The sequence below is a fragment of the Nerophis ophidion genome, linkage group LG10 (assembly GCF_033978795.1).
Source record: "Nerophis ophidion isolate RoL-2023_Sa linkage group LG10, RoL_Noph_v1.0, whole genome shotgun sequence".
NCBI lineage: Eukaryota > Metazoa > Chordata > Actinopteri > Syngnathiformes > Syngnathidae > Nerophis > Nerophis ophidion.
In genome coordinates this window covers 37342617-37358671 of record NC_084620.1, presented here as the reverse complement: position 1 = coordinate 37358671, position 16055 = coordinate 37342617, and the positions used below count along the sequence as shown (strand labels likewise).

Genomic DNA, 16055 nt, shown 5'->3' with positions numbered 1-16055 from the left:
TCCCCGCGTTAGCATACCATTCAGTTGCAAACAACTGGCAATACAGTTACCTTCTGTGACCAGAATGTTTCTAACTTGTGTTATTTGTTGGAGGCTAAAAATGCAGAGTGTTTCAGGAATGGTTGAAAGGACAGTGTTGTATGTGGGAGATTGATGATGTCGCAGACTAACCCCTCTGTTCAGGGATGGTTCTTAAACCTTGACATAGATAGCTTCCCTCACACCTCTTTTGTACAATCGGTCCTTCCTGTCCAGAGTCTGTACATTTTTGTTCTCAAAGGAGTTCTGTTTCTCCCTGAGGTGCAGGTAGACAGCTGAGTCTTGGCCTGAAGAGTTAGCCCGTCAAAGCTGTGCGATGTGTCGGCTTAGTGGTTGTTTTTTTCCCCCCAATCTATGAGTAAGTGCATTCAACATTACACTGGATATCATACACCCGATTTTTTTTTTTGTGGGTTTGGGGTGTCCGGTCTCTCGGATGCAATGGCCTCTGTCTCAGGGTGTTTCCTGCTTTGGAGTGTAGTGGGATGTTGTGTTGGTTAAAAGTTCTTCTGAGTTTCTCAGATAGACCTAATACATATGGAATGACAATATTTTTGTGTCTGTCACATTTTCCCTCCTCATCCACTCTGTTGTTTTTATTTCTGGAACTGGATGCACTTTTCACAAACGACCAGCTGGGATAACCGGCAATTTTGAGGGCTTTCCTTTACATGCCAATGCTTTTTGCCTTTGGCCTGTGGGCTGGTAGGAACCTTATCAGCTTTCTGTTGTATGATTTTGATAAGGCCCGGTTTGTGTTCCAGTGGGTGGTGTGAGTCTAAAAGTCGGTATTGGTCGGTATGCGTGGGGTTTTGGGTAAACCCCGACATGGAGGCCCCTGTTTTCCTTAATGTGGACATCACAGTCCAAAAAAGGCACTTACTGACTTTGACATCCTCACATGTGAACTTGATGTTCTTGTCCACTTCTTGGTTTTTGATTTTCACCGATGTGTCATCGACATATCTGTACCAATGACTTGGTGCTGTTCCCTTGAAAGAGCTTAGATATCTCTTTTCCATGTCCTCCATGTAAACGTTTGTTACCATTGGGGATACAGGTTGGCACAACCATGTTTTTGAATTGATTTGAAAAGCATGTAGTGTTAAGGCAAAGTTCCAGCAAAAGGCAAAGCTGTTCTGGGTTTAGTGTGGATCAATCCTGTAAGGTGTCATCACATAGTAGACGTTGCCTCACCGTCTCTACTGCATCTTGAGTTGGAATGCAGGTGAACAGGGAGGGGACGTCAAATGAGACTATAGTTTTATTTTGGTCCAGTTTTAGATCTCTGATCTTTGCAACAAAGTCAATTGAGTTTTGGACATGATGTGGAGTTTTGCGAACGAGAGGTGCTAAGATGTTGGCCACATACTTAGCAATATTGTATGTCACAGAGTTAATGCTGCAGACTATGGGTCTGAGGGGAACCCCATCTTTGTGTATTTTTGGAAGGCCATAAATGCCAGGGAGGGTGTCTTGTGGGTATAAGCTGTAATACAATGCCTGGTTGATGGCTTCTGACTTCTGTAGAGTTTGTAAGTACTCAATGATTCTCCTCTAGTACCCACTTGTGTGGTCCCTTTTGAATATTTCATATGAGTTGGGAGTCTTTGAGCAACTGGTTTTGGTCGTCAGTTGTGTTGAGAAATCCTGTGCGATATCAGCTGGTAGAATTGTGATGTTTTCATCCTCGCCCAGTGATGTAACTGCCCAGCGATGTAACTATTGCAGAATGTTGTGTTTAAGGAGCTCTCTCGTTAAACCATCTCCCCACGCTATCGGGGTAAATCGATATTTTAAAAAACATATTTGATTAATTTATGATATTTTCTATCTTAGATGGGCTTCACGGTGGCAGAGGGGTTAGTGCGTCTGCCTCACAATACGAAGGTCCTGCAGTCCTGGGTTCAAATCCAGCCTCGGGATCTTTCTGTGTGGAGTTTGCATGTCCTCCCCGTGAATGCGTGGGTTCCCTCCGGGTACTCCGGGTTCCTCCCACTTCCAAAAACATGCACCTGGGGATAGGTTGATTGGCAACACTAAATTGGCCCTAGTGTGTGAATGTTGTCTGTCTATCTGTGTTGACCCTGCGATGAGGTAGCGACTTGTCCAGGGTGTACCCCGCCTTCCGCCCGATTGTAGCTGAGATAGGCGCCAGCGCCCCCCGTGACCCCGAAAGGGAATAAGCGGTAGAAAATGGATGGATCTATCTTAGATTTTAAATACCAGGACATACCAAATAACAATGTAATATATCTGTCAAGTCATATTTTTAGTAATTTTCTGTGTAGCTTAATGCAACTCCCATGTCTGGAGCTGACAGACGACCAGTAAGCTTTATTATTATGTTTTTTTTCCTTAAAAAAATAAATAAAAAGGTTTATCTGTGAAATGATGGGCGGACACTTGGGGTGGGCATATCTAGCTTAGAATGGGTTTAAGGCGGTATCGTGTCATCATGAAGAAGGAGGCTTTTCCTTCATGACATCATGAAAAGACGCATTTTAAAGGCAGGCATTTAAACACCTCTTCTCTCCAAATTGGACAAAACAAGTGAGGGACATGACAGATGTTCTTCATGATTGGTGTTCATAAACATGGTTTTAAAGAAACGTATTACTGTTAGAGCATCATTAAAAAGTCACTTCTGATTAATAGGGCACTTTGGAACATCCTTTTCCCTGTTTTTTTTTATTTTTTTTACAGTTTCTAATCTTCGAGAATTATTATCCAGAAGTGTTGCGTTTAAGAAGCGTCTTCGTTAAACCAATCTCTCACCAAATTAAGCAGTTACTCAATCACTCACTTTGAAGCTTCAATCACTCACTTTGAAGCTAGTGCATCTGTTAGTCATTGCACTGCAAGCACGCACACACACATGCACGCGGAGTGAACATGATGCAACTTTAGCATGACAAGGCTGGGACACCCTTGCGAGACATAGTAAATTAAGGAAGATGGGATGATGTCATGAGGCAGATCACTTGATCCCCTGCGCTCTTGGACTGTTTTGAAACAACACAATCAAGTCCCATGAGTGAGTACATGGCAGTAAAGTTCATTGACTGTATCACTTCTGACAGGGACAAGTGGGATGGCTCCTGCGCTCCCCCAGAGAGACACAATCTAACATTTAAGATGTTATCTCGCTTCATCTCATTGGCTCAATTATAGACATGGTTTCAGTACTAATCTGATCCTTCATAAATTCTGCAGTTGCTCTGATAAGGTGATTTAAATCAAACGGATTAACACTACCTCACTTGGCGAAAAGATGTTACGAAAATGTAATTATTGTTAGAAGCTTTTCACATTATGACTTACTAATGATGCTGTTGGACCTTGTTCTTTAAGTGTTTGAGTGAGTATATGTGTGGAGAAAACAATCGAATGATGTTCCATTAGTAATACGTGTCCATAGACTCCGTTCATGAGCCCCAAACGTGAGAAAAGTCTATCATCTCCCTCACTTGTTTGCTCCACATTTGAGAGAAGAAGTCTGACTTCACGTCTTAAAATAAAATCGGCGTCTCTGTCAAATATCCCTCAGTCATTGCATGATATTACACTGAAAATTACCTGTTCTTTTCGCCAGTTTTGCAGCCTGTTTATGGGCACAAAATCTATTTATGATCTCCCTCACTTGCTCCACTATTAAGAGAAAAGGTGCTCAAACGGTGGCTAGAGAATTTCTCGGTAGGCTTTGCTACACAATTTAAAGGCCTACTGAAATGAGATTTTCTTATTTAAACGGGGATAGCAGGTCCATTCTATGTATCATACTTGATCATTTTGCGATACTGCCATATTTTTGCTGAAAGGATTTAGTGGAGAACATCGACGATAAAGTTCGCAACTTTTGGTGGCTAGTAAAAAAACCTTGCCTGTACCGGAGGTAGCAGACGATGTGCGCGTGAAGTCACGGGTTGTGGAGCTCCTCACATCCTCACATTGTTTACAGTCATGGCCACCAGCAGCGAGAGCGATTCGGACCGAGAAAGCGGCGATTTCCCCATTAATTTGAGCGAAGATGAAAGATTTGTGGATGAGGATAGTGAGCGTGAAGGACAAGAAAAAAAAAAGGAATGAAAAAAAGACAGGGCAGTGGGAGCGATTCAGATGTTATTAGACACATTTACTAGAATAATTCTGGAAAATCCCTTATCTGCTTATTGTGTTAATAGTGTTTTAGTGAGATTATATAGTCGTACCTGAAAGTCGGAGGGGTGTGGCCACGGGTGTGGTGACCGCCAGTGTCTCTGAGGGAAGCCATGTTTCTCGACGAGGCAAAGCGAAGGCAACCGGTCGGGCCAGGCTGAGCTTTTTTCCCCCTCCTCTATGGTGGAAGCATCCCGCGTTCGGGGGCGGCCGGTCGGAGGAGGCAAGAGAGTCCGCAGCAGCCTCTTTGACAGGTGCACGAGGAACGACGCATGCTCCACTCATGTCTACGGTATTACCACAATTTTCTCACCGAAACCTGCCGGTTCACATGTGGTAGGGAACCATGTTCGCTTGACCGCTCTGTTCCATAGTAAAGCTTCACCTTCGGGAATGTAAACAAGGAAACACCGGCTGTGTTTGTGTTGCTAAGGGCAGCCGCAATACACCGCTTCCCACCTACATCTTTCTTCTTTGACTTCTCCATTATTAATAATAATAATAATAATAATGATGGATTAGATTTTTATCGAGCTTTTCTATTATTAGATACTCACAGAGAAGTTGGGACCCATCATTCATTCACACCTGGTGGTGGTAAGCTACATCTGTAGCCACAGCTGCCCTGGGGTAGACTGACGGAAGCGTGGCTGCTAGTTTGGGCGTACGGTCTCTCCGACCACCACCTATCATTCATCACTCATTCATTCACCAGTGTGAGAGGCACCGGGGGCAAGGGTGAAGTGTCCTGCCTAAGGACACAACGTCAGCGATTTGGATGTCAATAGGCGGGGAGCGATACTGCAACCCTCAGGTTTCTGGCACGGCCGCTCTACCCACTACGCCATGCCGCCCCATTAATTGAACAAATTGCAAAAGATTCAGCAACACAGATGTCCAGAATACTGCGTAATTATGCGATTAAAGCAGACGATCTATAGCTGGGATCGGGCTGGAACAAAATGTCCGCTACAATCCGTGACGTCACGCGCACGCGTCATCATTCTGCAACGTTTTTAAAAGGATACTTCTTGCGAAATTTAAAATTGCAATTTAGTAAACTAAAAAGCCAGTATTGGCATGTGTTGCAATGTTAAGATTTCCTCATTGATATATAAACTATCAGACTGCGTGGTCGGTAGTAGTGGGTTTCAGTAGGCCTTTAAATTAGATTTATCATGCACACCCAGCTTTTCTTGCCTACCTGTTTTTGTGTATTTACGATCTGCATAAGCCCCGGAAATGTAAAACCAAAACATAAAAAATTGCAGACATATGGTAATTATAAAACAATCTTTGTGCTAGCGAGGGTGTATCATGTAGCCCGGAAGAGTTAGGGATGCATGGGATTCTGGGTATTTGTTCTGTTGTGTTTATGTTGTGTTAGAATGCGGATGTTCTCCCGAAATGTGTTTGTCATTCTTGTTTGGTGTGGGTTCACAGTGTGGCGCATATTACTAAGAGTGTTAAATTTGTTCATATCACAACCCTCAGTGTAACCTGTATGGCTGTTGAGCACGAATGGCTTTGCAGTCACTGTCGTGTGTTTACAGAGGCTGGCATGCAGATAGCATGGTGTAAAAGCTGGCGCGACAACAAATTTTACAGTACTGTGAAGGCATTGCCTTCAGGGCACGTCCTCAATATTATCGATTAAGTAAAAATCGGAGAATATTGGACCCGGGTGCAACCTGTGAAAGGCATTAAACTCCGGAAATCTCTCGGGATAATCGGGGGGGTCGGCAATTATGCATCTGAGCCACATTAGAGTGATCAAAGAGCCGCATGCGGCTCCGGAGCCGCGGGTTGCCGACCACTGTTATAAGTAGATGCAACATTGGCTGCTGTGACGCGAGAAATTTGGCCGCCATCATGAAGTGGTGATGAGGAGCCGGCGAGTCGCCTAAACTGACACTTGACAGGTAGAAATAAAAGATGAGGGGCTGGTGTTCAACGTTTTCCTGCTCAAATGAGCGGACTGTTGAAAATAGGAATCAGGGGATTAATTTTCACAAGTAAGATTTAACATTACCGTACTATTGGTTGTATTTTGTGAAAAAAGCAAATTTAATGTGTCTCATTTCCAGCATCAACGTTAGACTATTGTGGAACTTCTCACACTTATTTAAAATTGTAGTAAAATACTATAATATGGGACCTTTGAATACCAAAAATGTCCGTCCAAGTGTCCTACCTGTGCACTCATGCTGCAGACCCTTTCCATAGTATCCCTTCTCACAGATGCAGTCGTACTGTCCTGTGTGTGTTCCGCACTTGCAGCTGGCCATCACGTCGCAGCATTCCCGGCCGGCTTCACACAAGGAGGAGCAGCGGGACAGGTCCTCCTGGATGTACAGGCCTGTGGGGAGATCTGAGGACACAGGAGTGGATATGGTTCATGCTTTAAACATAAAACAACCTGCTTGCTTTGAGGACTCTTCCTGGCCGACAAAGAGAGAAGAGACGGAGCTGATACTAGTGGCGTTCTCACGGCCTTATCCGAGACTGTCTCTGATCTTTACTGCAGCTTCTCCCCCAGTCTGGGTTTTCCGACATCCTGCAAGAACGTGTGCATGATTTACAACTCGCCCCTGCTATTATCTAATAGTGATATTTGGACCAAATCATGGGAAGTCCCACTTTATTTTGTGTGTAATTTTGAATGGGCGTGATGCGGGGTGGGGGGCTTCAATAGCTGCTGGCACAATTTACCAGCTGACATTGTCAAAATTCAAATGGAATGTTTTATATTCTGATTTAAGTGTTGAAATGTGATGAAGATGTGGCACCACAGCTTTTAAAGTGTGATGCATGATGTGCTCTTACAGACTTAAAGAAGTACAGTATTTGGAAAAAGGGGTGCAATCCGATATGTCCCAAAGTCTGTCAAGTTGGTTAACAGATGTGTTTTTTTTAACTTGATGGTTAGATCATCCTCAGAATCCTTCCATAAAAATATGGAAAATGTTTTTGGACACTCCAAAATCATCTTGCTTAAATCTTGATAAATCATCTTACCTTCGTGCAATGCTCGGCGAGCCAGTGCTTCAAACTCGGCAAAGTTGTGCACCAAGTAGCAATGCTGGTCTTTGGGCTGAGAGGCCATATCGTGCAGCTCTCGGATGTTCCCCTGCCAGATGCCCAGCGTGAAGATCTCCACACCGCGCTCCCTCAAAGCCGCCGCAACCGGGCGAGGATCTCCGCCGTTTGAGTAGCCGTCGGTGATCAGAAAGATGACCTTGCTGGCATTTGCGCGGGAATGACGCAGGATTTGCTTAAATATGCAAAGAAGGAAATACAGACACATTAGAATACTTAATTCGCTGTTTAGTCTTCTTCTACTCCTAAAATAATTACAATTTGTCATACATGCACACCTCCTGTGTTGGCTAAGGTATAGTTTTTCTGACAAATACATCACTTTAAATTTCTTATACTGTTCAACAATACACCCACTTTAACTTTAATTCACAGGTGTCAAAAGCAAGGCTCAGTGGCCCGCAAAAGCCTGGGTATAATGTGTATCGATAAGGCATTTCATGTTTCTTGATTAATTTATTTCAATTTTGACAGAAAAAAATGTAATTCAGGCAAATGCAGTTCTTAATTCTACATTATTTGATACAAGCTAGTCCAAGCTTTTTTTGTTCTTGAAACCTTTTTCCTATTAAATTTTACACTAGTCGAACTAAAATATCTGCTTGTCACTTTGACTTCTGAATCCAAAGCCAATGTTCCATCAGTTTGTTGGAAAACACTGATAATAATCAAACAAGAGGCAACTGTGTAATAATCAGTCTCTCCAGGATTTTGCAGGCTTTTTTGTGTGATTGTTGTCGCATTAAATGCCTGATTTTACTGCAACATTTTCGAAAGTTTGCAGCAAAATTGCCCCTGTGATGCTGGGATACATTGAATTGGCTAGACATTTGCATTACTTTAGAGTTCTGCTGAGACAAATTTGATTGGCGAAAATGTTGACAATTGGCCAAAAGGTGCAAAGAAATTGCAAAGATTGGGCAAAATTGCTAGGCTGCACATAATTTGCGGGATTGGTTGATTGAAAGGGTCCAAAAATCAATACATACATCCATTTTCTACCACTTGTCCCTTTTGGGGCCGCGGGGGGTGCTGGAAGACCTTTATGAAGAAGAAAAAACATGGACCTATATTTCCCTCGCCCGGACGCGGGTCACCGGGGCCCCCCTCTGGAGCCAGGCCCGGAGGTGGGGCACGATGGCGAGCGCCTGGTGGCCGGGCCTGACCCCATGGGGCCCGGCTGGGCACAGCCCGAAGAGGCAACGTGGGTCACCCCTCCAATGGGCTCACCACCCATAGCAGGGGCCATAGAGGTCGGGTGCAATGTGAGCTGGGCGGCAGCCGAAGGCAGGGCACTTGGCGGTCCGATCCTCAGCTACAGAAGCTAGCTCTTGGGACGTGGAACGTCACCTCACTGGGGGGGAAAGAGCCTGAGCTAGTGCGCAAAGTCGAGAAGTTCCGGCTGGATATAGTCGGACTCACTTCGACGCACAGCAAGGGCTCTGGAACCACTTCTCTCGAGAGGGACTGGACCCTCTTCCACTCTGGCGTTGCCGGCAGTGAGAGGCGACGGGCAGGGCTGGCAATTCTTGTTGCCCCCCCGGCTCAAAGCCTGCACGTTGGAGTTTAACCCGGTGGACGAAAGGGTAGCCTCCCTCCGCCTTCGGGTGGGGGGACGGGTCCTGACTGTTGTTTGTGCTTACGCACCAAACAGCAGTTCAGAGTACCCACCCTTTTTGGGAGCATTCGAGGGAGTACTGGAAAGTGCGCCCCCGGGTGATTCCCTTGTCCTACTGGGAGACTTCAACGCTCACGTTGGCAACGACAGTGAAACCTGGAGAGGCGTGATTGGGAAGAATGGCCGCCCGGATCTGAACCGTAGTGGTGTTTTGTTATTGGACTTTTGTGCTCGTCACAGTTTGTCCATAACGAACACCATGTTCAAACATAAGGGTGTCCATATGTGCACTTGGCACCAGGACACCCTAGGCCGCAGTTTCATGATCGACTTTGTAGTTGTGTCATCGGATTTGCGGCCTTATGTTTTGCACACTCGGGTGAAGGGAGGGGCGGAGCTTTCTACCGATCACCACCTGGTGGTGAGTTGGCTGCGATGGTGGGGGAGGATGCCGGACAGACCTGGGAGGCCCAAACGCATTGTGAGGGTCTGCTGGGAACGTCTGGCAGAGTCTCCTGTCAGAGAAAGTTTCAATTCCCACCGCCGGAAGAACTTTGAACATGTCACGAGGGAGGTGATGGACATTGAGTCCGAGTGGACCATGTTCCGCACCTCTATTGTCGAGGCGGCTGATCGGAGCTGTGGCCGCAAGGTAGCTGGTGCTTGTCGGGGCGGCAATCCTAAAACCCCTTAGTGGACACCAGCGGTGAGGGATGCCGTCAAGCTGAAGAAGGAGTCCTATCGGGTCCTTTTGGCTCATAGTACTCCGGAGGCAGTGGACAGGTACCGACAGGCCAAGCGGTGTGCAGCTTCAGCGGTCGCGGAGGCAAAAACTCGGACATGGGAGGAGTTTGGGGAAGCCATGGAAAACGACTTCCGGACGGCTTCGAAGCGATTCTGGACCACCGTCCGCCGCCTCAGGAAGGGGAAGCAGTGCACTATCAACACCATGTATGGTGCGGATGGTGTTCTGCTGACCTCAACTGCGGATGTTGTGGATAGGTGGAAGGAATACTTCGAAGACCTCCTCAATCCCACCAACATGTCTTCCTATGAGGAAGCAGTGCCTGGGGAATCTGTGGTGGACTCTCCTATTTCTGGGGCTGAGGTCGCTGAGGTAGTTAAAAAGCTCCTCGGAGGCAAGGCCCCAGGGGTGGATGAGGTCCTCCCAGAGTTCCTTAAGGCTCTGAATGCTGTGGGGCTGTCTTGGTTGACAAGACTCTGCAGCATCGCGTGGACATCGGGGGCGGTACCTCAGGATTGGCAGACCGGGGTGGTGGTTCCTCTCTTTAAGAAGGGGGACCGGAGGGTGTGTTCCAACTATCGTGGGATCAGACTCCTCAGCCTTCCCGGTAAGGTTTATTCAGGTGTACTGAAGAGGAGGCTACGCCGGATAGTCGAACCTCGGATTCAGGAGGAACAGTGTGGTTTTCCTCCTGGTCGTGGAACTGTGGACCAGCTCTATACTCTCGGCAGGGTTCTTGAGGGTGCATGGGAGTTTGCCCAACCAGTCTACATGTGCTTTGTGGACTTGGAGAAGGCATTCGACGGTGTCCCTCGGGAAGTCCTGTGGGGAGTGCTCAGAGAGTATGGGGTATCGGACTGTCTTATTGTGGCGGTCCGCTCCCTGTAGGATTAGTGCCAGAGCTTGGTCCGCATTGCCGGCAGTAAGTCGAACACATTTCCAGTGAGGGTTGGACTCCGCCAAGGCTGTCCTTTGTCACCGATTCTGTTCATAACTTTTATGAACAGAATTTCTAGGCGCAGTCAAGGCGTTGAGGGGTTCCGGTTTGGTGACCGCAGGATTAGGTCTCTGCTTTTTGCAGATGATGTGGTCCTGATGGCTTCATCTGACCGGGATCTTCAGCTCTCACTGGATCGGTTCGCAGCCGAGTGTGAAGCGACCGGAATGAAAATCAGCACCTCTAAGTCCGAGTCCAAGGTTCTCGCCCGGAAAAGGGTGGAATGCCATCTCCGGGTTGGAGAGGAGACCCTGCCCCAAGTGGAGGAGTTCAAGTACCTAGGACTCTTGTTCACGAGTGGGGGAAGAGTGGATCGTGAGATCGACAGGCGGATCGGTGCGGCGTCTTCAATAATGCGGACGTTGTACCGATCCGTTGGGGTGAAGAAGGAGCTGAGCCGGAAGGCAAAGCTCTCAATTTACCGGTCGATCTACGTTCCCATCCTCACCTATGGTCATGAGCTTTGGGTCATGACCGAAAGGATAAGATCACGGGTACAAGCGGCCGAAATGAGTTTCCTCCGCCGTGTGGCGGGGCTCTCCCTTAGAGATAGGGTGAGAAGCTCTGCCATCCGAGAGGAGCTCAATGTAAAGCCGCTGCTCCTTCACATCGAGAGGAGCCAGATGAGGTGGTTCGGGCATCTGGTCAGGATGCCACCCGAACGCCTCCCTAGGGAGGTGTTTAGGGCACGTCCAACCGGTAGGAGGCCACGGGGAAGACCCAGGAAATGTTGGGAAGACTTTGTCTCCCGGCTGGCCTGGGAACGCCTCGGGATCCCCCGGGAAGAGCTAGACGAAGTGGCTGGGGAGAGGGAAGTCTGGGCTTCCCTGCTTAGGCTGTTGCCCCCGCGACCCGACCTCGGATAAGCGGAAGAAGATGGATGGATGGATGGATGGATGGGGGGTGCTGGAGCCTATCTCAGCTGCATTCGGGCGGAAGGCGGGGTACACCCTGGACAAGTCACGACCTCATCAGAAATGTTGAGCAATAAAGCAAATCTATGGCTATGGTTACAAAATTTGAGGATAACTGTGACTGAGAGGGACAAACGGTAGAAATGGATGGATGTTTTAAATTTACCCTAGCATGGCTTCCAAAGCATTTTGCGTACAACCTATAGGTGGTGCTCCAAATCTCCTTTCTAGACTGTATATAATCACAGAGCACATCGGTTTAGCGATAGGGCTAAAGTGAATATTGACGAACGTCACACATGACCACAACCCTCAATTGTAAGCTTCGACGAAAGCTTACCTCAGCAGGAGCGAGAGAAAATGAGAGAATGGCTTAAAACTGTAATGATTTCTCCGACAGACAAGCCAGCTGCTAGCCAGTGGTCTAAAACCACCAAAAAACAGTGGGCAGACTGAGCGAGCACCGTGTCCGCCCCCAGATACTGTTCCCAAAGTAATTTTAGCTGTTTTTTACCATCCACCACATACAATTAGACAGACCTTTATTTTCAGGGGGGAGGAGGATCAGAAAATCTTATTGTTTTTCTTATCTGTTTAGTTTGAAAGAGGACAATGAAAAAAAAGTCTGATCATTAAAAGAGCATATTGTTATGGTAGCTGCCAGAAAGGTCATTTGTACTAAATAGAGGGATGAAAGGAGAGAGATTTCTCTGTCTTCTGGGTCCAAAGAGATCATGAGAAAAGAGGACAAAAGGGTGTGACGGGGTGAAGGAAAGAAAAGCTCTGGTCTTTATTGTCTAATTGGCCAAACATCAAGCGCGTCTGGCAGGAGAGTAATTACAGAGGCCATGAAGCAAAGCAGCGAGCAAGTGTGGAATATGAGGAGAGAAGGAGGCTTCACGCTACTTCGTACCATAACTGATGTTACTTAATATGGTCGTCTAGGTGAACACAATTGTATCTTTATTTGTCTTGCTCTTTTTGTGTAGACTCACATTTCAGTTGCATGAAATGGACGGATGGATGGGTTTCAATTTTTGACTGATCCCGTCAATATTTTCTTATCTTAAAAGTTACAACAGTGGAAACCGTTTGTCGACAGCCTCAGTACTGACCGACTGACATAAGTGGTTGCCGACATAATGGTAAATGAAACCAGACATTGCTTGCACATTTATTAGTGACTTTGGCCAGAGACATGCGGAGAATGGATAATATATATAACATACCATTTTTTGGTTTGCTGACATTCTTTCATGTATGCATATTTTTTTCTTGTGATATTTTACAATTTTAAAGAAATATTTCTTCTGGTAGCCAACAACCTAAAAATAGGTTTAAAGTAGAAGGGGGGAAAATAATTGATTTTTAGATGCATCGCAATTCGAACATGGACGATTATAAAATCGATTAGTAAACGTCAATAATCGGTGTATTTATTGTGAATAACGTAATGCAGACAGTTCTAAAATTTGGGTGACTTGCAGCAGGCCTCCTCACCGAGATATCCCGACCAGCTCCTTTATTACAAGGCTGTTATTTTCTAGTTTTGCACACATTTACATTATTTAAAGGGGAACATTATCACAATTTCAAAAGGGTGAAAAACAATAAAAATCAGTTCCCAGTGGCTTGTTGGATTTTTTGAATTTTTTTCCAAATTTTACCGGTCCCGGAATATCCCTAAATAAAGCTTTAAAGTGCCTTATTTTCGCTATCTTCGAAACCACTATCCATTTCCCTGTGACGTCATACAGGGCTGCCAATACAAACAACATGGAGGTTACCACAGCAAGATATAGCGACATTAGCTCGGATTTCAGCGGCTTAAGCGATTCAACAGATTACGCATGTATTGAAACAAATGGTCGGAGTATGGAGGCAGACAACGAAAACGAAATTGAAGAAGAAATTGAAGCTATTGAGCGAATAGCTATTGACGATATTCGGCCATAGCATGGGTGTACCTAATAAAGTGGCCCATAGCATGGCTGCCTTATTAGCATCGCCGGTAAAATGTGCAGACCAAACGATCAGGACTTTCGCATCTTGTGACACTGGAGCAACTTAAATCCGTCGATTGGTAAGTGTTTGTTTCGCATTAAATGTGGGTATCTAGTTTCAAATGTACATACAGTTAGCGGAAATAGCATGTTAGCATCGATTAGCTGGCAGTCATGCCGTGACCAAATATGTCTGATTAGTACATAGGTCAACAACATCAACAAAACTCACCTTTGTGATTTCGTTGACTTAATCGTTGCAAATGCATCTGCAGGTTATCCATACATCTCTGTGCCATGTGTGTCTTAGCATCGCCGGTCAAATGTGAAGACACTTTGGTACATTCAATGGGGGTCTGGCGGAAGATTTCTTGCCAGTGGTGCAACTTGAATCCCTCCCCGTTAGTGTTGTTACACCCTCTGACAACACACCGACGAGGCATGATGTCTCCAAGGTTCCAAAAATTAGTCAAAAAAACGGAAAATAACAGAGCTGAGACCCGGTGTTTGTAATGTGAAAATGAATATGGCGCGTGTGTTACCTCGGTGACGTCACGTTCTGACATCATCGCTAAAAGACCGATAAACAGAAAGGCATTTAATTTGCCAAAATTCACCCATTTAGAGTTCGGAAATCGGTTAAAAAAATACATGGTCTTTTTTCTGCAACATCAAGGTATATATTGACGCTTGCATAGGTTTGGTGATAATGTTCCCCTTTGAAAAAATGTGGGAACTCGTTCCTATTCCAAATGGATTGTTTTTTAAAGTTGCAAGTGATAAACGCATATTTAATGAAACGAAAAGAAATGTAAAATTGCATCAATGAACATGAATAAAGATGCATCAATAATTGATTTTCAATCGAATTGGAGCTCCTGAATCGTAATCGTAATCAAATCTTGAGGTGACCAAAGATTCCCATGTCTTGTTTAAAGGGAATGTTTTGTTAGTTGTTGTAGCACACAGGTCCCCCAAACTTTTGGCACACATAACATACAAACCCCGTTTCCATATGATTTGGGAAATTGTATTAGATGTAAATATAAACGGAACACAATGATTTACAAATCCTTTTCAACCCATATTCAATTGAATGCACTACAAAGACAAGATATTTGATGTTCAAACTCATAAACTTTATTTATTTTTTTTGCAAATAGTAATTAACTTAGAATTTCACGGCTGCAACACGTGCCAAAGTAGTTGGGAAAGGGCATGTTCACCACTGTGTTACATCACTTTTTCTTCTAACAACACTCAATAAACAATTCGGAACTGAGGAAACTAATTGTTTAAGCTTTGAAAGTGGAATTCTTTCCCATTGTTGTTTTATTTCGTGTCATGCCTGTGAGGCAGGGTTTATGTTTGATCATGTTATGTTTTGATTTTTGGACATTCAGTCACATGTTGCACTTCCTGGTTTTGTTTGTTTCCATGCCAACCCATTAGTTTCCACCTGGTCCCTCTAGTCACGCCCCGACCCTCAGCCTCTCACACCTGTTACTCATTACCACAGCCAGTATTTAAGGATTTTACTTTCTGTCCATCAGTCTGGGAACTTTGCTTGCCTTCCTTACTTCACGCACCCACAATTACCTGCTACAGACCCTGCTATCCATGCCCCTTGTTTCACAGTAAGTGTTTTTGTTTTAGTTTTTCATAGTTAAGCCACAGTGCAAGTTTAAGTTTATAGTTCATTGTCTTTCATGCCATCGAGCAGGTGTTTTGTTTTCCTGTTTGTATTTTTGTAGCCAAGTTTTGTACCTCCTTGTGAGCGCCCTTAGTTTGTTTATTTTTGTATTTAGTATTCAAATAAACAACAATGTACTCACACTCTCGTCTGGCTCGTGCCAATCATCCTTTGCGTGGAAGAAGCAAAACCAATCCATGTCCCGGTGTGACATGTAGAGCTTCAGTCGTTCAACAGTCCGGGGTCTCTGCTGTCGTATTTTACGCTTCATAATGCGGCACACATTTTCGATAGGACGCAGGTCTGAACTGCCGGCGGGTCAAGAAAGTACTCGCACTCTTTTACTACGAAGCTATGCTGTTGTAACACGTGGCTTGGAATTGTCTTGCTGAAATAAACAGGGGCGTCCATGATATGGTGCCTTCACAGATGTGTAAGTTACCCATGCCTTGGGCACTAATACACCCCCATACCATCACTAATGCTGGCTTTTGAACTTTGCACCTATAACAATCCGAATGGTTATTTTCTTCTTTGTTCTGGAGGACACCACGTCCTCTGTTTCCAAATATAATTTCAAATGTGGACTCGTCAGACCACAGAACACTTTTTCACTTTGAATCAATCAATCTTGGATGACCCCGGGCCCAGCGAAGCTGGCGGCGTTTCTGGGTGTTATTGATAAATGGGTTTTGCTTTGCATAGTAGAGTCTTAATTTGCACTTACAGATATAGCGACCAACTGTAGTTACTGACAGTGGTTTTATGAAGTGTTCCTGAGCCCATGTG

General features: G+C 45.3%; 1 protein-coding gene across 2 annotated transcripts in view; it reads right to left on the bottom strand.

The window, feature by feature from the left end:
• Positions 1 to 16055, bottom strand: part of svep1 (sushi, von Willebrand factor type A, EGF and pentraxin domain containing 1) — a 167977-nt gene that overhangs the window by 116756 nt on the left and 35166 nt on the right. For both annotated transcript variants that reach the window (XM_061913624.1, XM_061913625.1), the window contains exons 2-3: positions 7216 to 7471; positions 6392 to 6568 (exon numbers count right to left, since the gene is read on the bottom strand). In XM_061913624.1, coding sequence (XP_061769608.1) covers positions 6392 to 6568; positions 7216 to 7471 — 433 coding nt within the window. The remainder of the gene's footprint in view (positions 1 to 6391; positions 6569 to 7215; positions 7472 to 16055) is intronic.